The following is a 21,175-nucleotide window of genomic DNA, read 5'->3' on the forward strand; positions in this document are numbered from 1 at the left end:
CCTGTTCTTTTTTTACTTTTCGATTGGCATTTTACGTTGGACGAAAACTTTGTTTCAGAAAAAAAATCATCGAAAATCTTTTTAATAGATTCTTAAACAACAAAACCTTAAAAGTTGAATCATGACTGATCTATTTCCTAAAACTTGCGTCAGGACGATTTTCGTCCCACGTTTTTTGTTGTTCCAATTTAAATCACGTAGAAGGTGTGATTCAGATGGGCCGTAACTATGACAGACAATTATCGTTCTGCATGGAAATGATCAATCTCCCTTCAAAATTGTTTTTTATTATTATTTTCAAACCGCAAGAGGTGTTCCAATGTGCCGGTTCGCGAAACCCACCTTACGTCAATGGTTACTATAAATAGATCACAAAAAATGACATCATACGCCTTGTGACCAAACGTCATGATAACACTGGTACCCTGCGTTATTGTATCAACACAATGTGATCGCAAAAAAGGTTAGTGTACACCAATGAAGAAATTGGTAGAAAATACACCTGACGTCGAATACACGCATTCAAACTCAAAGTCACGGGACGAAATTGAGTGCATTTGTACCTATTTCAGTGAACTACAGACAGACAGATTGAAGTTTGCAAGATTTGTGTAAGGTAAGTTCAGCAAGATCTGTGGATATTTATCTAATTTTTCCGCGCAGTGTGGATTGATTTGGAACTATTTGTGTGGGAAAGAATCGAAAGTAGCCTACGCGACTACGCCACTTTGGTTAATTTTTTTGTGTACAAAGTCTATGGCGAGTCGAGTGCATTTTCTAAACATCAAAAGTATTTTCTAAACATCAAACATGACAAACAAAATTGGATTCATGTTTTTTCAACATTTTTGCATTTTTTCATCCTCATTTAGATAATATTAATTAATATATAGTGAACAGGCATGACAGGTGAAAGAAAGTGGTCTTAGGATGCAACATTGATCATTTCATTGTCAATGTCATTGTCATTGTCATACTGTCAAGCATTTTGTCAAGATGAACCTTGAACATGTTGAAAACCATCTCAGAACTGGTCACAATTTACTAAACATAGAATGCCATTTTGACTCAACTTTACAATCATTCTTTGTAATATTCCTCCATGGTACTTTTGGTAGTGATGGTACAATCATGACAATCTGATTAATTTGGTCTCAATAATCAATCACCCGGAAAGAATTTCACATACGGACGGCACTAGTTTTGTCCTGTATGTCCTGCAACAAACCTAGCATGAGTAACTCCAGCTCCAGCTGACAGTGACATGCTCATCAGGAATTGTTAAGCATGTTAAGCTGGAGTTACTCAACTGAATGGGCCTATCATATCACTCAACCATCAGAAAGCGATAACATGTCGTCAAAAGTCAAATTTAGCAGGGAATTTTTTCCTGTTACAAAAGTACATATTAAAGCATTTAGTGAGAAACTACTTAGAATTTTTCAGAGCAGTCTCACATGGTTTGAAACAAGGGTGTTGAGTGATGTCCATATAGAATTATTTCCAATCACCCTTTATTCTATTGTATATCATGGAGTATGACACCCATATTAATACTTATACTTTGCTTTGTAACTTATTGTGTCATTTCTGAATGTGTTTAACTGTTAATTGTTAGGCCTCTATCATTGACATCTCCAGACGTGCAGACTTTGTATGTATTTTTGAACCAAAGCACCAGTGGGTCATGACACATCAAATTACAATTCGAGCGATTTGCAATACAGTGCACCACCAAGAGTTTGCCATGGAGAGTCCATTTTTCAAGTATACGGTCGACAAAAATGGACAGTTTGAATGAGTGTCAGTAGACAACTTGAGCTAATATGTTATAAATTGGGGCATATCGATCTGCCGCCTTACAAAAAAACACCATATTGATGACAAGAAAAGAAAAGGGCAAACAGAATCCTCGAATTATCCGCTTACGACACTACTGACTGGAAAAACTAACAATTTCAAATGTCCTGACAATTTCAAATGTCCTGCGCTGCGAATTTGTCGACCATCTCCCACAATGCACTGGAAAAATGAACTCTCCTTGGCAAACTCTTGGTGGCGCACTGCATTGTGACTCACCCGAATTACAAGAAATTAGTAATTTCAGCATCTGCAGTACTGTTTAGGCCATCAACATTGAATTTTTGGGGTTTCATCACCACCGCCTCGATTTTCACTCACACCCCAATTTTTTTATAGTTTGTTTTTTTTCCCTGAAAGTGTGTTGTTTTTTTCAAATAAAAACATTCACCAACCCTGCTACACCTGTCATGCCTGCTAAAAAAAGACTGATCATAGGCTAATACTTGTACATGTTTTTTATTTTGTTCAAGCTGATTTTGAGTCCAATTTTACCCTCCGTTGCAAACTTAATCATGTATCGTTAATCACCTGCTGTTGAATTTCTGAAGGTGTTTATAGTTGACACTAGTTAGCTGACCATTTCCTTTCTAATTCTAATTAATAAATTCACATTCAAATCAAGTGGAATCTGGGCAGCCCATATTAATGATTGATACGTCAGTATAAAGTTATCTCAATTTAGCCATTAGACTTTGATCGGTTGCACTCGGCCATAACCAGAATATTCTTGCTAGCTTGTGTTTGTGCAGTGACGCACAGGTTCTGTCTTTATTCAAATCTGTTTAATCTCATATCGTTACTTTGTCATGTGGGAGTCATGGGATACTGAGGTAGTCGTCGCTTCTTTCACAGCGTTTTGCATTGTTTGCCATAAATGGTATCAGACCGCCGTGGGTAGTGTGAACCTTGTACCTCACAAGACTTTGTGTTCATAAGTGGCATGTGATTGAGAATTGAATTATGTCATTTGCCAAAAATAGCTTCGCCCTTTTTACCATTATAAGCCCATGCTTGCTTTGTGCACTCAACATTCGATTTCGGTGACGTTGAAAGCATTAACATTTCTTGTTAATTACAGTGTGCAATAAACAGTTGTATATAACAGATTTTATACACGAATAGGGTTATTATTTGTATCAAAACTTCCTGCCTGTGCCTCTGAAAACCTCAGCATTTGACTTTGCACTTATTCTTCACAGAGTTTGAAAATTGGAATAAGGTTGTCAAGGAACTTTTCACTCACGGTTTTGTGTTGAACGTGCCGACTGTTTTTGAGGTCATATCTCCTCTGTGTATTAAAAGTGAGTGACAGAATATTTCCTCAGTATTATCAGACTTTTTCTGCTTGGACAGTTTGCAACAAATTGTACAGTTTTTAATGTGAATTAAGTTGTTGTTTTTTTCATTTGCTCTCTTCTGTTGCCTACAGATTAAGTCTTTTATTTTGACGTTAAAGTGAAGAACACATCCATCCAAAATGTCGGCACTCTACCCATCACTGGAAGACATGAAGGTGGACCAGATGGCTCAGGTAAGTTTGAAAATTGACACTCTTTCTTTTGGATATTAACCCTAACTCCCTAGGCAATTTGCTAGGATGTAACCTGAATCCTGCAAAATCCTCCAATTGGCTTCGTGGAAAAATAGCATATAGCCTCAATCCTGCGAAATCCTCCATTATTTCTTGAATGTGATTCTTGGAAGTTGGAGGGATGACCACTGCCTGAATCCTGCAAAATCCTCAGGCAGTGACTGTCAATATATTGAGGCTTGGCCAGTGACATCCTGAAGCAGTACGGAGGATTTCAAGCATAATGAAGGACTAAATTTATGCATGGCTGGGCATAAACAACACAAGGTCCGGCCCGAGACCTTGACACGGTGCATAATCCAAAATCAGCAACGCACTTTTGCCATGTAACCTCAATCCTGCAAATTCCTCCAATTTGCAAAAAGGATTTTGGAGGATTTGGGATGGTTAGGGTTAAAAAAATACTTGTCAGTGAGGGGTGCTTGGCACTATCGTGATTTTTACCTCATGTGTCGGAAAGCCAACACTGACTGGTAATGAAACTGCAAATCCTTTGTACTTAAATTAATTGGGAGGTCAAGATTCTTGTGAATTATATTTGATGGCTGGATTTCACATGCTCGAGTCAAAATTCATCAAAATGGTTAGAAATAAACAGGCTCTCATTACACGCCTCCTAAAACTTCACTGATGCTGGTTTTTAAGCTCCATACCGCACCTCAATTTGAAATTCCTGACAATAGGCAGACCAAAATGTTGAGTATGTTGAGTGTCCATCAGTTTTCTTAGTTCCTCTCAAACGAGATTAGCTTTTCACATTTTACCGCACGGCAGATAGGTGATTGGATTGTGCCTTTGATGATAAAAGCATGACATATGGCACACAGTCAGAGTATGTGCCACTTTATTTAGCTATTGGGCCATGACAGATATGTCCTTTGAAAAAAGATAGGTAGAATAACAGGCATTGGCAGCCATTTTTATAATTTTGAAAATTGCTATGTATATTTTATCAAAGGACAAATCTGCGATGGCCCTATAGCCAAATATCTTTCTCATGCCATACTTTGACTGTGTGCCAAATGCCATGCTTATATCTATCAGCAAAGGCACAATTCTCCCTAATATTTCCCCTATCTGCCCTCTTCTAGCGGATTTCAACTTCCAAATCTTCAATTTCTAGTCTCTAAATCTTTAATCACGACTTATTCCCCCCCCCCCCTTTTCATCAGGCCCAGGCCCAACACCAGCAGGTTGCACAGCAGGTGCATGCTCCAGTGCCGGCCGTTCCGTTGGCCGTGGCTGCCCCAGTGTCATCAACCAGCTCCCTCTACCCTTCCCTGGAGGAATACATGGGCTTGAACCTGACCCCCGAGGTGATGGCAGCGCACATGCCCAACGTACAACAGGTCAGTAGTAGCAACATTTTTCTCAGTTCCTCTTCCGGTATGTGCATGGGGGTTTCTGCTATTAAGGAAATCTTGGAAGTCAGTTTTCAAGTTCAGATTCATCCTGTGGAATATCACGGAAAAGGTGACTGCTAGATCCCAATGGCTGCTTTGCATTTACATGAATCATGTGGTAATTTAAGATTGTGTGGTAAATATTTTTCACCAACGCTTTTTCTGTCACTTTATTTTTTTAGCAATCGTAATTTATTTCCGAGTTTCTGTACCTTTGCGATCCAGTCTTTATTAACCAGTTAGCCCCTGATGGCGTGTATACACACCAAGGTTTTGTGGTATTCAGAACGGATGAGTGATAAACACGCAGGGAGCGAGGCCGGAAATATCTGTTAGCGACCCACTCGCAGCGAGCAAGGTCGGAAATATGAGGGTGCTGCCCGAGGGTGATGGTTTCAACCCGCCTGGCTTGAGGTCCAGCGAAAAAAAAAACACCGCGCTTTGTTTCGTTCTTGTCAAAATAATCCCAGCGCCAAGTGGTTAACCCATTAGCAGCTTCACAACATCGCATTACATTGTTCGTATTCAATGATGAATCATTAAAACATTGAGTGCTCAGGCGGTTTGAGACTCTACAGGGAGTAACAGGCAAGGGGTTTTGGTGCGGCACAGTGACTAATGCGCTTTCCACTCCTTGTTTTTCCTTTACTTCGTGAGTGTCTCAATATCCCACAGATTTAGTTTCAGTTCCGAATTTCCGCAATTAAACCTTTTCAAATTCCTGTTTCAAACAAAACTGAAGTCAGATCACCCAAACTAATTGCTTCTCTTCCTTTTGTGTAGGCGATTGTTCCAAGACCAGGCGGAACCGTTGCCGTAGGGCCCTCCAACATGGTTGCCCCGGTCACAGGCTCCCAGAATGTTGGTTTGAGGAGGGCCAACGTGACGAACGGCGTGCGGGAGGTCACACTCTGCAAGGACCAAAAGGGAAAGATTGGCCTTCGCGTCCGAGCCATCAGCAAGGTACGGCCAAAGTGGTCTGCTCATACCCATCAATCTTCACCCTTAAGTTCCTAACCCTCAGCTCCAGCCCCCATCCTAACTAACAAACAATAATAGTGGGTATTTATAAAGCGCACGTATCCACCAGGACTGGTGCTCAAAGCGCTACATCATTGTTACCCCCTGCTCATAAGGCCCTTGAAACATTCCTAACACCATCTCAGCTCCCTGGGGAGTATACAGCTCGATGCTGCCATTTTGGCGCAATGCAGCTAAATCAACCACACTATAACCATCTGCCCTCACAGGTACCCATTTATTCCTGGGAGGAGAGAAGCAATGAGTGACAAAGTGCCTTGCCCAAGGGCACACGCACCATGACCCCAGGCTGGACTCAGGTCTAGTCCAGGTACAATACCCATTTATCTAAAGAATACAATTGTTCAGCACAATGTATATCTTCTGCATCTTTTGTTTTTGCTTGAGTGTTTCAGCATAATACCAGTTTTTCTTCACATGATTGTAATTTCTTTCTTTCTTTTTGATTTCAGGGTGTCTTTATTTCCTTTGTCGGCAATGGAACGCCAGCCGCCATGGGCAGAGTGCGGTTTGGTGATCAGGTCTTGCAGATCAACAGCGAGAATTGCGCAGGAATGACCAGCGACAAAGCTATGAGCAAACTGCGTAAGTCTGCGCCTGAGAGGATTGTCTTGGCTCTCCGTGACAGGTGAGAGTTTGGGAGAAAACTTGTCCCATTGTAACCATAAAAAGTTAGGGAGGGGGTCCTGAATCTTACACCCCCTGTGCTCTTAGATGAAAACAAATCCAGGTTCATCTATGCTTAACTTTCTAAAAATGCATGTACTCTTTTTATTTATACTTTCGCTCTTATCTTTGATATTTCCGATAGACCATTTGAGAGGACAATCACCCTTCAGAAGGACAGCACCAATCACGTCGGCTTCGTCTTCAAGGGTGGCAAGATTACCGCCATCGCGAAGGACACCTCGGCCGCCAGGAATGGCCTGCTGATTGACCACGCCCTGCTGGAGGTCGAAGGTCAGAATGTCATCGGAATGAAGGTACGCACTGGTCCGTAATATCATTTCCTGAAGGGAAACTGTTTAAAGACTGCCAGACATTGTCTAATTGTGAATTGAGAAGCAGACTCCAAGCATGTATGCTAACAGGCTTACAGCTAGTGTCCAAGTCTAGTGGTTTTGTCGTCGGGGATTCTTGTTCAGTGTCCTTAAGCAAGGCCTTTGCTGTAATTGAGTATATGTGCTTCTTAGGCCTGGGTTTTCTTTGTGAGGTTGACAGGAACTTCGAGTGACAAAATGGGATGAGCTTTGGTGCTTCTCCAGGTAGTTTTCAAACGTATCCAAGTTTGTCACTCTAATCACTGTCCTGATGTAGTTAGCAAAATTAGAAAGTTTCATTAGGAGTTCAGACTTATCCGAGTTACGATTTCTGTACTACTTCGCTAATAACTGATTTTTTGTCGTTCCACAGGACAAGGCTATCTTGGAGATCATGGCCCACGCTGGCAAGACAATCACCCTGACTATCATGCCTAACTTTGTCTTCGATCACATGATGAAGAGGTAAGACGAATCTTCTCGTTAGTCAGAACTACATGCAATTTGGGTCGGCAAATTGGTGATTGGTTTTTAGGGACAACACTTAAAAAGTCAAAGAATCTAAAAAGCATAGTTGGGCAGATGTTCAAGTATTTTCCAAACTTTGGGATATTTAACCCTAACTCCCTAGGCCTTTTTGCTAGGATGTAGCCTCAATCCTGCAAAATCCTCCAATTGGCCTCATGGAAAATTAGCATATAGCCTCAATCCTGCAAATTCCTCCATGATTTCTTGAATACGGTCCATGGAGGCTTGACCACTGCCTGAATCCTGCAACATCCTGCGGCAGTGACTGTCAATATATTGAGGCTTGGCCAGTGAAATACTGGAGTAGTACAGAGGATTTCAAGCATAATCCAGGCCTATATTTATACATGGCTGAGCAAAAACGACACAAGGGGTGGCCCAAGACCTTGACAAAGTGCATCCTACGAAATCAGTAATGCACTTTTGCCATGTAACATCGATCCTCCAAATTCCTCCACTTTGGCAAAGAGAATTTTGAAGGATTCAGGGCGGTTAGGGTTAATATCTGTAGTATGTTGCATCTGCAAACAAATGTTGATCGGACTCACGCTGACAGTTTCTGAAAAAAACTTTTCATTTCACTCAATTTTTTTTTGTCGTTTATTCTAGCATGGCGACATCACTTGTGAAGGGAGCAATGGACCACAGCATCCCAGAAGTCTAAAGAGCTGCAAGGCATCATGGGAATAGAGCATGGTATCATCGGAACCGTATAACCAATGATTTAGGGTCACAAAAACAGTTGTGGAGGATTTCATACAAGTCGAAGGATAGTTGACAAAAAAAATAAATTCCACTGTTATTCCACATTGTAAAATGTAGAGTAGGCTCTTCATAATGCAAAATAAAAGTACATGTTAATCTGTAATTCACTGATACATTTTTCAGTTTTAATAAACGCTATCTTCCTTACTTTCTTGAAAAAAAGTCTTGTGTGGTCATGAATGTATTTTCAGATAAGCGGCACGAATTGTATTTTGTCATATTTTGCTACATAATAGGGTAGCTTTAACAACCCCCCCCCAAAAAAAAGTAGTGCTTGTTTCTGTATCACCGAATTAATTTTCTTCGCAGTTAATTCATCTACTCTCAACAAAGATGAACAAGTGCACCGAACGTAATCACCTATTTTCTGATGAAGCTGCATAGTTTTGAATTTTTGTGTACAGTTAGTTGCATTGAAATAAATGAGAAAGTTCAAATTATGTGGGATTATTTTTTTCCAGAGATGGGGGGATTTTGATAACGGCTGTTTTGAGAATTATGGGTTTTCTTATGTTCATGTAGAAATGTAGATATTTAACAAGAACTAAATACATGTACTTCAGTTTTTGAAAGGCTAGTGCTGTTTCGACCAATAATGAGTATTAAGTAAAAACATGATAAAGTATATTTGGGACTCGGAGATAACTTTTGTGAAAGTGCCGAAAGTAAAAATGTCGACATGTATTTTGCATTCTTATAATCGATTAAGTAATAGTATGCATTTGACGAGTATAAAAATTGATATCAACTCTTATTTTGATAAATAATGCATGTTTTAGAAAATTGCCTATACATGTAGTTGTGTGTTAATACTCCAAAACAAAAAAAATTGCCATATTTTGCAATGCTTGTGTAAAAAGGGTAGATGTAATTTGTTAAACATGTGTTTTGATAAAGGAAGTTTAAAATCATTTATTGGTTTGCATTGTTTTGTTTAGGCAATAGATTTGCAAATCTAAATGTAAAACTCCAATTTTCTCACAGAGTTATTTGTCCGTTTTGGATGTCAAGTTTAAATGATGCTCACTCAATTCCTACAACACGCCCTGAAATCGCTGTTCAATTTAATTATGTGTACAGAAAGTCTAAAATTTATTTCTGAATTTTTTTGGTTGTTTCAGGTTATAATTAAAAAATATATTTTCCTTCAAAGTGCATGGCCTGTGAAACTGTAATCTTATTTTTCTGGGTTTTTTTTTTCTCTGCACACAAAACGAAATTGAGCATCGTGGCCATTTTGTGGTGTTTTACATTATTTTACTGATGTTTACTTGTCCACCACTTAAAGAGGCGGATCTGTTGTAAATATTAACATTATGGAATTAACAAACTATCACTGAATACGAAATAAAAGTAACTTGCAAAAAGTATCACCAGGTTCACATCGTATTTTATTCGTTTAATATGAAGTAAAGTGATTGTCCATAATATGAATTTTCATTAAAAAAAATCTCAGCATCTTGGATACAGTTTTCTAGTTACGCGCCCCGCCCGCATTTTTTTTCAAAGCATATATGCGTAAGTCACTGTTCAGAATATAATGCTTCACCTGGGATGCTCTGCCAAATATACAGATACAATGACAAAGATTGAAATAAGATTATTGTTTTATGAAAATTAAAATGATAGCGATACAAAATTATGTTTGGTGTCCCGTGATGGGATATTTGCATATATTCATACTCCGTCAAGTAAGTCGCCAAAACATTGATGGTAACCTGCATTTTACTGCAAATGGAAATAAGAAAATTGGGAACCAACTAAAAAGATACTGTTCAGCCTTTGACCTCATTCATTGACGTCACATATTGGCCAAATATTCATTTCGCCAGCTGTGATTGTTTTGGAAATATTTTCCACAATTTTGTCGCCAAATGAACGCCAAATTTTTCCAGTTTAGGTGACAGTCAACTCAAAAATGGAAGGCACCGAGGTCCAGCCGCACTTAATCTACATTCCTGTCTTTGTAGTTGTCGTTTTCGGTGTCCTCGTCTTCGCTTTTGGCTTCCGAAGTTCGACACAACCTCCGAGTTCGATGTTCGAAGATGAAAACGAAAAGCGAAACCGACGTGGCAGACGCGTGAAGGTTGGTGAATCTAAACATGGAGGAAACAGGCATTTTCAGTGACAACAAGTTTTTCTAGCTAATTTGATACACCCTACAGCCTTATCGACAATTCTCCCCGATTGCTAAATGCGTTGTTAAATTCGGAAAATTACGTTTGTTTAGGGGCGTCTTGTCGGTCCTGGCACTGAGTGGTACCATGGCGCTATCCGTGCACTCCGTACAAAGTACGTGGGCCGTTGGCCGGCCAGACATTATTTTGTACGGTGGGCGCGTCGTGGCATCATTTTCACGAACCATATGTTTCACATTTAAGCGCGAATTTACACTTCAAGAAGGCTGATTTTACGCATGAATGATTTGGTTTGCCATACATTGGCCTTAATTAAGGGTTTTCAATTCATGAAAGAAATGGAAATTTATGGGTATTTATTTTGTAAAAAAATATGTGAGATGGTTCATTTTTTTCACTACAGTCTGGTCAGTGCAGTGCTGGTGTTTTGAGTTGATTGATGGACACAAGTTTTCATATTTCAGAATAATCCTACATTGTTGTTTGTATTTTGTATATTTTGTTTATGACAAATATAACGTTTTAAATAAATTTTCTATTTTTTCCCAAAAAGTATTAGCCTAATTTTCGCCTTAAAAAATTGTGTAGCAATTATAGCATTTAAAATTGAATTTGTTTTGGAAAGAATTAAAAAAAAAAAGATTCCCATATCTGGCCATCACTTGTCATCCTGTGCACAAACCCTATAAGACCGGACTGAAAATTTTGAAGTGTTTTCTCAGTAGGCCTAAATACCCGATTTTCCCTGCTAATTTTGCCTTTTTAGGACATATTATCACTTTCTGATGGCAGATAGTCATTGAAGGGAAACTATAGTGATGGCCAGATATGGGAATATTTCCTTTTTTTTCTTTATACGGGGTGGCCCATTCAGTCCTTTTAATCAAACCTGATCTCCCATGGGTCCCAATGTTGCAACCTGACGCCACTTTTTTCTTCATATATCATCTCAATAAAGGTCAGTCATTGCAAAAATGTTGAAGACATGAACCTGGGACTGAGAAACATTTCAAATTTAGTTAGGATATACTTTTTCTTGACTCTCCATAGACTTTGTGTACATGTACACTACCGCTGAAGTGACGTCTGGATACTACATTCTTTCCTTTGTTTTTTTTTAGGTGGACTATTATAAAGAAAAGGCTATTGCATGAAGCAACCTGTACACTTTCCAACTCTTTTTTTTTTTACACAGAAATTATCAGGATCAGAAACCAAGCCCAGCACCAACGGCCATGCCAAACTGCTGACGGACAACAGTCCAAAAGAGGACAAACAGGTCAAAGGTCCAAAAGTCGAGGAGGGGCGAGTTCAGAAGGACACTGCCCCAAAAATCTCGCCCAAGAAAGACAAGCCGGTCAAGAACAAGGTCAGCGAAGGACATGCTGTGAAGGAGCAAGATGCTCCTCAGAAACTCGCTGTGACGAGTGAGGAAGGCAGAAAAGTGAAAGAGAAAGAAAAAGATGAAGGTTTGTTTCTATTTTTGCAATAGATCCTGAAAGTGCCATGTGTTTAGTTTTACATTTGTGAAGGACTGTCAGTGTTGACTGTTAACTACAGTTTTACTTTTGCACATAATCACCTGATTACTTCACACAGCACACCCTCAACAACTAACGCACACATCCATTAAAGACGAGTCATTGCCATTTTTTTTTTTTATATAGGTGAGGCTTGGATCACGGCCACATCTCGTAAAGAGAAGAAACACAACAAGCAAGTGAATGGTGAGCCACTGGCCAAGTCGGCCAACAAATCCACCAAGGCATCTCCCCGGGGGCCTGGGGATGACCAGAAGGCATCCCAGAAGGACAAGAAAGATGCGGTTGCCAAGGAGAGAGGAGGAGGCAAGAAGGAGATGCCTCAGAAGCCAAAAGGTTCTCCGAAAAAGGTGAGTTCAGTTTTTCAGCCCATTAGGCCCAAAAAAAAAAGTCTCCGGTTTCTGGTATGGAGCTTGCCCCAAAAGTGGTGCGGCGACGCGGCTTTTTTTTTTTTTTTTACCTGTTTTTTTTTTTTTTTTTTTTGGCTTCAAATGTCGGCTGATGACTGCAAATGGTGCCCGACTAAACTTAGTGCAAATATATGGGAGTCCAGAGAGGCCACATAAATCTTATTCACGATCATAACCCCATCTAAAAACACGTTAAAATTGTGCAGCAGCAGAATTCCAGTCAAACCAGTGAGTTTGGCGGTTTTGAAACATCATCTTGTATTGAAAAAAAACTTTTTCATTTTGCCGACGCGCATGGCTACGGCGATGCGCGCGCATACCAGAAACCGGAGACTTTTTTTTTTTGGCCTTAGTGTATCTTGTTTTACTTTATTATTCCCCAAGTTTGAGTGGGGTATTTTTATGTTTACTGAATGCATGAAAAGGATTTTATTCAGCTAGAGTGCAGTACCACTCCCCAGTGAGTTCTTAAAATGAATCTTTTTTTTTGTTTCAACTTAAGATTGTGGAGAACCAGATCAAGGCTTCCAGCGTCCCAGCCACCCAGTCGGCCCCAGTTCCCGAATCTTCTCCCGATCAGGGCAAGAAGAGAAAGAAGAAGGGCCAAGCCGAACAGCAAGAAGCGGCCAATAAGACCGCAGAACCTGCAGCCTTGACCAATGGGATCGCAGGAGATTCTGATCCGGCCAATCAGAAGAAAGACGCTGGGACTGATGAGGATGGCTTCACTCCTGGAAAGTCTCGCAAAGGTCGGAAAAAGCAGAAGGTACCAATGGTTACATTTTATTTTAACTGAAAAAGCCATTTTATACATAATTTTGGGCGTGATTATGGATTCAATTTAAAGAAGAGCAAAAAATGGGCTTCATTGCTATCTGAAAAAATTAATTTAATGTAAATCTAAGACAGATGTGTCCAGAAGATCAAGGTCTGTTTAGGTTGGGTTTCAGATTAATTTTTACAAATGTACATGTGGCACCCCCAAAAACCATCCTATATTATGACAACTGAGTTTTAGCCTTTTTCCGTAATAAACCAACACAAAACCTTTTTTAAAATCAGAATTTGGTCAAACAATTTTGGACAGACCTATGTACATGTACAATTTAATTTTGAAAAAAGAAGAAATAAGCAAACCAACATTTTGGTTGTACCTTTCATAACAGACCACTCAAGAAGATGGTTCCAAACAGTCTCCGCCAACTGAAGACAAGAAGCAGAAGTCGCCACCTTCAAGCCCCCAGGACAGTTCGGCCAAGAAGTCCGGCAAGAAGTCCCCAGACAAGACCTCACCGTCCAAGACCAAGCCGGCTGCCAAGACGGAGAAGGCCCCGGCTGTGCCGACGCCTGAAGGAAGCCCGGCTAAGAAGGCGGACGGGAAAGCATCCTCCCCTGCTAAGACCAAAAAGAATGTGAAGAAAGAGGAAGCCAGTCCCACTAAAGCTGGTAAGAAGAACTTAAACTTCCTTTTTTGGTCTAAATCTCTGGAATGTACTTTACCACCTAGTTCCCATACCTACCTGCTGTGAAATTTGGTATAAACTTGACCAGTTTACCCCCTCGATGAATCTTTTGAAGTCGGAAGTATGAAAGCTGACTTCTGGTTCGTAACCTCCACTAGGAACCTAGTAAGATCCATCGTTGTGAACAGCTTGCCAACAAAACTACTGGAGGGAGTTATGGCTGTTGTCTGGCCGTAATTAAATGTTGTTTGGTTTTTGTCGCGTTAGATGCCAAACCATCAAAGGACAAGAAGTCCGGCCAAAAAGTCACCAACTCTGCCCCGTCGAGCTCCGAGGCCAGCCCGGCCAAGTCCAAGTCGCCCGCAGATGGCAGCCCCACCAAGTCGGGCAAGAAAGGAGGAGGTGATAAAACCTCCCAACAGCTCAAGAAAGATGACAAACAACTCCAGGAGACCCAAGCTCCGTCAAGTACTTCCCCTGCTCCTGACACCAAGAGCAAATCCAAAAAGGTAGGAACTTATCCTGATATCACTGAAACTTTAGACCTACTTTTCTCTTGATTTGTTGTCCAATGACTCTGTGTCCGTCACACAAAATTCTATGAGATTCCCTATACATAATTTACACAGGGGTTGAACGTGCTGTGTACGAGGGAATGTAGACAAAAGAAATCAAGGGCCAAAGACAAGCTTTGTTCTCAAAATATCTTTTAGTTTATTTTGTTCACTTTTAGTTTATTTTGTTCACAACAAAGTCCATACTATTTTCTTTGATCCAGAAACAGAAAAAGGAATCTGCTCCATCCACACCCGAGGCAATTTCCAAACAGCCAGCCTCCCCTAAAAGCAAAGTGGTTCCGTCCCCTGAGCCCAAAGCAGAGAGTGTAAATAGTAAGAGTAGTGGAAAGAAGAACAAGAGAAAAGGGGGGAGTGAAAGTAAAGGCAAGCCATCAGAGGCAGTAAATGGAGGTAAGTGGTTTGTTTCCAAGCATTTTTACATTATGTGAACTCAGTGGAATCATGTGAAGTCAACAGAATCATTGCTTGATATTAAAAAAAAACAAAGAAAAAATGGCATGCAAAAATTGCTATACCAAGTATGTACCTGTTGGGCGCGATCGGTGGATCTGCGCGATTTGCTCGATCACTTAGAAATGCGCGATCGGTCGATTCTGTAGGAAATCTCAGACTTGACTTCCTTTTTTTCAAACCAATCCTCCAGAGCCATGAAATAGAAAGAAAAGTTGATTTACTGATGGCGGCACGATAGACCGAGAGCGCAGCTCCACTGATCGCTCCCAACATACCCATAACTTAAATGTGGATTCTCATTGGCTACTTGTGGTTGTGCACCCTTACAACACACATTGTACATACTGATTTTTTTGGGAGGATCCCATGAAAATAGCTTCAGTGCGACATTTATAATCCACGATTTATTTACAACCAATTGTAAGTTTGAGTCGACATTTCCTATGCAGAAGCATCACATTCCTTGCCGCCAGCAAATGCCAAAGAAGTTCCTAGTGCCAAAACCCCTGACAAAACCGGTGACAAAGTGTCGTTGGATCCCCCCACCCCCAAGCCAGAGCCAGTAGCGGTGGCCGAAGTGCCGGCAGTCCAAGAAAATGGTGAGATTAAGGGGAAAAAATCTTCTGTATTTAAAGTTCAGGTATTTCTTGAAATATTTGTTGTTCTCTTAAATGTGACCTGTTGTTAAGATCAAAATTGAGTAATTCTTTCATGTATATCTTCAATTTCTGAAAGCTTCTTACTGTATTAACGTCTGAGTGGACTCCTTCAATGTTAACTTAAAAAGGTCTCATTTATGACTTGACTACATCACTATCCTCTTTGGTAGACTTCATGTGGAAAATATAACAAATAAAACAATAACGTTTAATCTTCTTTTACCTTTTTGGTTACGCCAACAGATAATTGGGTTGAAGCCAAGCCCAAAAAGGTCCGCAAAAAGGTAAGAAAGGACCTCTGATGCCTCCCTGGAAGCTGATTGGTCACTTCGCTAAGTCATCCAAGTCATGTGATCTCCATTCTGCCCCCCTATTGGTAACCACTGACCGTCAAATTATGAGGTCATTATGCACCATTGGTGAGGGGCAACTCAATGTGTTTCATCAGGCAACACCATTAATGGGGTATGTGTAATGTCCGAGTTTTTGGCGTCGTGATTGGATGTAATCGGATCACATGACCCATGTAATGATATTTTGATTGGTCGTCAGTAAAGCGATGCAAGTGCCATTGCTGATTGACAGAAAAGTAAGACTGGGCAGGGGAAATATTACAGAAGAACAAAGAAAGTGATTGGTTGTTTCTGATTGATGCCCTATGAGAGCTTCCTTTTGATTGGCTGGACCTAAGTCAGGTGACTTGCCCAGATGTTTCCGGCCATCTGATTGGCTTACTGACTTGCGTGTCACACACAGTTGATGTAGCAGACAAGTTTAGATAGTTGAAGTGCGGAAGGTCTGCAGACGCAGAAAAGAATTTTGATTTTTTGATTTATAAGTAAGTCTCCAATCTTTTTTTCCTAATTTGGAGATTTTGAAAAAGCTAAATGGGGAAGTACCAAACAGTATCAAGTTCACAAAAAGTTTTAAAAAGCTGATGCCTTTTTGTACAGTCAGTGTAAATAGCCATGGTGCTTTTTTGTGGTCTTTGGAATTTCACTGGGGAAAAAAAAAGTTTAAAAAAGCTTTATTTTGTGATGTTAACATAATACCGAGGAAAAAAAACACAAATACATTCCATCGTGATATGTGCAAACATGTTTTTAAAAAATAGTTTTGAAGCCAAATTCTTACAGAAAAGGTATTTTCCTCAAAAAAATCTGACGGTAACCAAAAGGTCATGCTTGAGAACAGTACATTTCACTCTTCCTTCACATACTTCTAAATAAACAAATAAATACATAATATGTATTGTTAAGATCAGATTTGATTTATATAACGCTTGCCAAAAATGTTAGGTGCGTGTATGTCCATTTGAAAGAGTATTTTCCAGTCAAAATGTATTTTTGCACAAATTATATTTTAATCGTCAAAACTGAAGACTTTGTTACTCAACCTCGTGTACTTTGCTATATTTGAAGTTTTGGTTGCTGTTTCAATTTCCTCTGAAATCAATTTTTTTTTCTGAACGCTGAATTGGCTGGCCGTGTTGGTGTATTCATCCAGGCATCAACATTTGAACAGTAGTTTCACTTGGCCAAAGCATTCCTCCATGGCCAAAGTGACATGAGTGATAGAGATTTAACCTACCACACATCACTGACGTTGAAACATTTGCCAGAACTGAATACAACATTTGAGTTGTACATTGAAAGAGCATACAAGTACATGCAGAAGTTAAAACTGCGATTTCACCCAGTACAATTTGATATATTCAATATAGAAAGGGGATAAAACAGATTGTCAAAAATGTCAACCAAACCGCCAAAGTAAAATCAGGATCAAGTTTTGATTGATGACTAGGAAACCAAATCCATTTTTATTTTTGGCCCAAACTTGAATTCTTTGAGAGAAAAGCTTTTCGCATAATGAAATCTTTATTTTTGTACTTCTGATTTTCACAGCGATTTGTTAATGGATTAATATGGATCAATCAACAGCAGATGCTAAAAACATTGTTTTACGCGAGATAATGTTGAAAAATTAGTCGATTTAGTGTATGTTCATGTTATATTAAAGCTTTTAAATATGGAAACTCTTCCTGCAGAAAATGTCAGTAAAAAACAGTTTAAATCGTAACTTATTAAAAGTTTAAAAAGTGAAAGATGGAAAAAACAAGGGGAGGGGAGAAACATACTGCTCTGTGCTTCAGTTGTTTATAAATTGTCTGTGGTGTCCAGAAATCTTCAAAGTCGCCCAAAAAAAAAAAAATCTTCAGATTTTCCAAAAAAAAATCGAAGTCACACAAAAAAAAGCCTGGTGTACACCGCATTTTGTGTTAGTTTTTGTTTAAATTTTTTTTTTTGAAAGTATCATTGCATTGCTGTAAGGTGTTCAATTAAGAGATTTGTTGTCTTAATGCAGATTTACAAGAATTTGGTAGTAATTGACAATCACTGTTTGTCAATAACTTCCTAGATGGCGATAATAGGTTCGAATTGAACATACTTTCGTTGCTTTACATATATAAAGGAAATTTTTCGTCAACAGTTCCATGAGTTTGGCCAGAACATGCTCCAAATAGCAGTTTCCGATGGAGTTTGGATGTACAGAAAATATATTGCTTATCTTTAAATGAACATTAAAAAGCCTAAGTTGTACAAAAAAAATACACAAAAAAAGTTATCAAATGCTATATTACGGAATTCTTTATGATGCTTTACTGTATCAGTGATAAAACAGTTTGTAAAATTGTGACAGATTTATCAATCTTTTCTCTTCCATTTTTTTTTCTTGCCTTATATTTTTTTTCCTTTTTAAAATGGTTGAAGGGTGTGTAAATTGTATTTTGTTTCATTACAAGTTTTAATTGAGCAGGCGAAGGCCACAATTTCCAACAATTCTTTTTAACTTTCATTCATGCGTTCGCTTCTGTGCTGTGACTTCACAATTGCTTTTCATTCAATGTCACAACAGTAGACTCCCAAAGGATAATTTAATAAAGTTACTTCCTTATGCTTTGTCTGTTGTACATTATGCATTGTGGAAGCACATACAAAAGTATTACTTTGAAAAAACAAAATTTTTATTTGATTTTAAAATATAAAAAAGTAAGCAGTGTTGATAAGTTACATGTGTTGTATACAGTCGAATCTCGTTAGTACAAACTCTGTTAATACAAAATTCTGGTGATAACAAACATAAAGCCTTAGTCCCGACTGTGCATTTATGTGCACAATGAAAGGGACTGATGTTCCTCTTAATACAAAATTCTGATATAACAAACAATTTGGCTAGGTCCGAACGAGTTTGTATTAACGAGACTCGACTGTACATAAACTGACAAAAAGTTCAAAGTTTTTAACTTATGATTGCCACAAAACTTATATAATGTGATGCGTATCTGTATGTCTTTCTTTGTCAATGTAGACTTTTGTTTATAGTATAGACAAATTTCAATTTGGAAATGTAGCCTCGGGCCTCGGTGCTGTTTTTGTTGAGAGGATTAAAAACAGAAAAGGTTCTCAATTCATACAATGGCTTAGCGCTAAGAGCCTCGGCTTCAACGCTAATTGGGAAATTCGTCTACGACTTCCAAGAAAATGTACATTATAGCTCACACATTTTTTGATCACGAGACCTTTTATGACAAGCTTGTATGTGTCCCTTTGTTCTTGTTGGACAAGGCAAGGAACTCAAGGCAAGGAATTCAAGACAAGAATCGTTACAAACTGGAAAAAAAATTTGTTTGTGTCGATCTATTCTGTACCTGTTGTACATTGTACCAGGTGATTGAACTTGACAATTATTTGCTCACATTTTTTTTCTTTCGAGTTATGTGTATTTGTATTTTTAAAAAAAAAGATACAAAAGAGTAGTCATTTAGAGAAATGAAACTTGGATATTCGGGGCATTGTGTTAATTGTTTTTCCCAAATAAGGCCAAGACTTAGCTTTGTCTTTTTAAAGTGGCATTGTAAAATCAAATACAGGCTTCCAAGAGGTCCTGGGGGAAATGGAAAACAAAAACTGATTAAAATTATAAATCTCAAAAATTAAAACTTAATTGTCAACTCTTCCTCCAGAGCTTTTTGAATGAAGCACTCTAATTGCTCTAGGTGCATACAGCATTCTTAGGGACAGATGACTTAACCTGTATTTTGTAACATCAACAGGCTTATTGTGATGTGTTAAATTTGTAATTATGGTCACTCACAGTGAAATTTCTAATTTGACAAAGACCAGTAGAACAGTAAAAAAATAACAGACACATTTATTGTTAAGCAACAAAAATTTTATTACATGTATATCAACTAGTAAAGTTGAGGAAATTAAAATTATTTACAAAAAAAAAAAATTTAAAGTGTAAAAGTGACAATCATCGTCAAGGAATTGTTGACGTAATATATATATTTTTTCTCGGGGAAGAAAAAACACATTTTTGAGCGAATTCCATGATTTAACATGTATTCCATAAAATCATAAAGAAAAGAAAAACTGTAAAAGCTTTATTTTTTTTCTCCTTTTAACATGTTCAGCAGAAACTTGTGCTTCTAGGTTGAGGGAAAATAAATTTATATTAAAATAAGTGCTTTAGTCTGCGTGATATCTTATGTGTCGATCTTTTATGACATAAATGGCATTTATTGCTTTTAATATGCGCATCTCGAGTGCTAATGACAGGCGTGTCATTTAGCAATTTAAGTTGTCCACACATGCAGTTTCTTGCCCGTTTACAGCTTTGCTTTTTTCACTCGTGGAAAACCAACACTATTTATGACTTTGAAGAGAAAAAAAACAAAGCTTTTTACATTTTATACAAGTGATTTCACTTTTCGTAATGAAAAGAGTATTACATGTGTACAGCACAAAAAAAACTTGCCACCTGGTAAGTGAGCATCTCAACAGCGCCCTCTGTTGTTTGCAAGGTGCACACAGTGCTCATACACCTGTTAGTTTCCCCTAGTTCTTGATTCATTTGCACAAGTCGTCCATGGTGAAAGAGATGACAAACACTCGACAGGATTGTCCATATTCAAAGGTAAGAAGTGCATACTCTCATAGGCTTGCAAACAAGTGCGTACTCTTGGTGCGTCCCCCCCCCCCCCCCCAAAAAAAAAAAAAAACTGAGCTACGGACTGAGCACAAGTACCCCCTCAACGGTTACAATGAGAGAGTCGGGGGAGACCACTGGGAGAGACATTTGAAAATAATTTCAGACTCGCAATGCTGTGTATGAGAGTCCCAAAACTTTAGGTATTGAAAACATGTAAAAATACAAGAAAATTGACTGGCACCTGAAACAACCCTTCAGTACTGCACCAATCAACTGTGCCAAAAAGAAGCATCTGGCATGTCAGAAACTAGTCTCTATTTCTACACATTTCTCCATAGTCAGCCACCAGACTAATGACACTGCATGAAGAGGTCAGTCTTTTCAAGCAGTTGGGCCATGGTTGGACATGTACCAGTCTAGTCTTGAGCCTCATTTTGGAATCGCTTGACTTCCCTCTCATGTGCAAAATATTGGAGCAAAGTCTGCTATAAAAATTTAATTGAGTCTTCAAACTTGGTTGGTGAAATACTGAGGACCTATTTGCCCAATGAAAATTTTGAAGAAATTTGCTGGCTAAAGTGTGAGTAAAGTTGGCCTGATTTAGTTTTGCATGTTTTTGAGCAGTGAGCACTTAATGCCCTAGCCCCATAAATGTGGCCTATTTACTGGACTGCCTCCGTAAACATAGGCCACACATCCACATGTAC

The 21,175-nt window shown here is 38.9% G+C and overlaps 2 protein-coding genes across 2 annotated transcripts; both read left to right on the forward strand.

The window, feature by feature from the left end:
- The first annotated feature begins 475 nt into the window (after positions 1–475).
- LOC119729103 (syntenin-1-like) lies at positions 476–9,601 on the forward strand. Its single transcript, XM_038201621.1, has 8 exons — positions 476–616; positions 3,293–3,394; positions 4,627–4,803; positions 5,641–5,820; positions 6,351–6,526; positions 6,710–6,881; positions 7,312–7,403; positions 8,076–9,601. Exons 2-8 carry the CDS (start codon positions 3,341–3,343, stop codon positions 8,128–8,130), a joined length of 906 nt encoding a protein of 301 aa, XP_038057549.1. The 5' UTR covers positions 476–616; positions 3,293–3,340; the 3' UTR covers positions 8,131–9,601.
- Positions 9,602–10,015: 414 nt separating this feature from the next.
- LOC119729102 (proteoglycan 4-like) lies at positions 10,016–20,000 on the forward strand. Its single transcript, XM_038201620.1, has 9 exons — positions 10,016–10,317; positions 11,565–11,838; positions 12,037–12,260; positions 12,823–13,086; positions 13,487–13,766; positions 14,051–14,292; positions 14,562–14,751; positions 15,264–15,413; positions 15,717–20,000. The coding sequence occupies exons 1-9, from the start codon at positions 10,150–10,152 to the stop codon at positions 15,773–15,775; spliced, it is 1,851 nt and encodes a 616-aa protein (XP_038057548.1). The 5' UTR covers positions 10,016–10,149; the 3' UTR covers positions 15,776–20,000.
- The last annotated feature ends 1,175 nt before the right edge of the window (positions 20,001–21,175 follow it).

The sequence above is a fragment of the Patiria miniata genome, unplaced genomic scaffold (genome assembly GCF_015706575.1).
Source record: "Patiria miniata isolate m_02_andy unplaced genomic scaffold, ASM1570657v1 HiC_scaffold_20, whole genome shotgun sequence".
Classification (NCBI taxonomy): domain Eukaryota; kingdom Metazoa; phylum Echinodermata; class Asteroidea; order Valvatida; family Asterinidae; genus Patiria; species Patiria miniata.

Bases quoted from the DNA above. Each gene is read 5' to 3' on its own strand.
- LOC119729103 (XM_038201621.1), top strand. From the start codon at position 3,341: ATGTCGGCACTCTACCCATCACTGGAAGACATGAAGGTGGACCAGATG. The intron at 3,395-4,626 runs GTAAGTTTGAAA...CCTTTTCATCAG, and splicing joins AGGTGGACCAGATGGCTCAG to GCCCAGGCCCAACACCAGCA. The intron at 4,804-5,640 runs GTCAGTAGTAGC...CCTTTTGTGTAG, and splicing joins ACATGCCCAACGTACAACAG to GCGATTGTTCCAAGACCAGG.
- LOC119729102 (XM_038201620.1), top strand. From the start codon at position 10,150: ATGGAAGGCACCGAGGTCCAGCCGCACTTAATCTACATTCCTGTCTTT. The intron at 12,261-12,822 runs GTGAGTTCAGTT...TTTCAACTTAAG, and splicing joins CAAAAGGTTCTCCGAAAAAG to ATTGTGGAGAACCAGATCAA. The intron at 14,752-15,263 runs GTAAGTGGTTTG...TTTCCTATGCAG, and splicing joins ATCAGAGGCAGTAAATGGAG to AAGCATCACATTCCTTGCCG.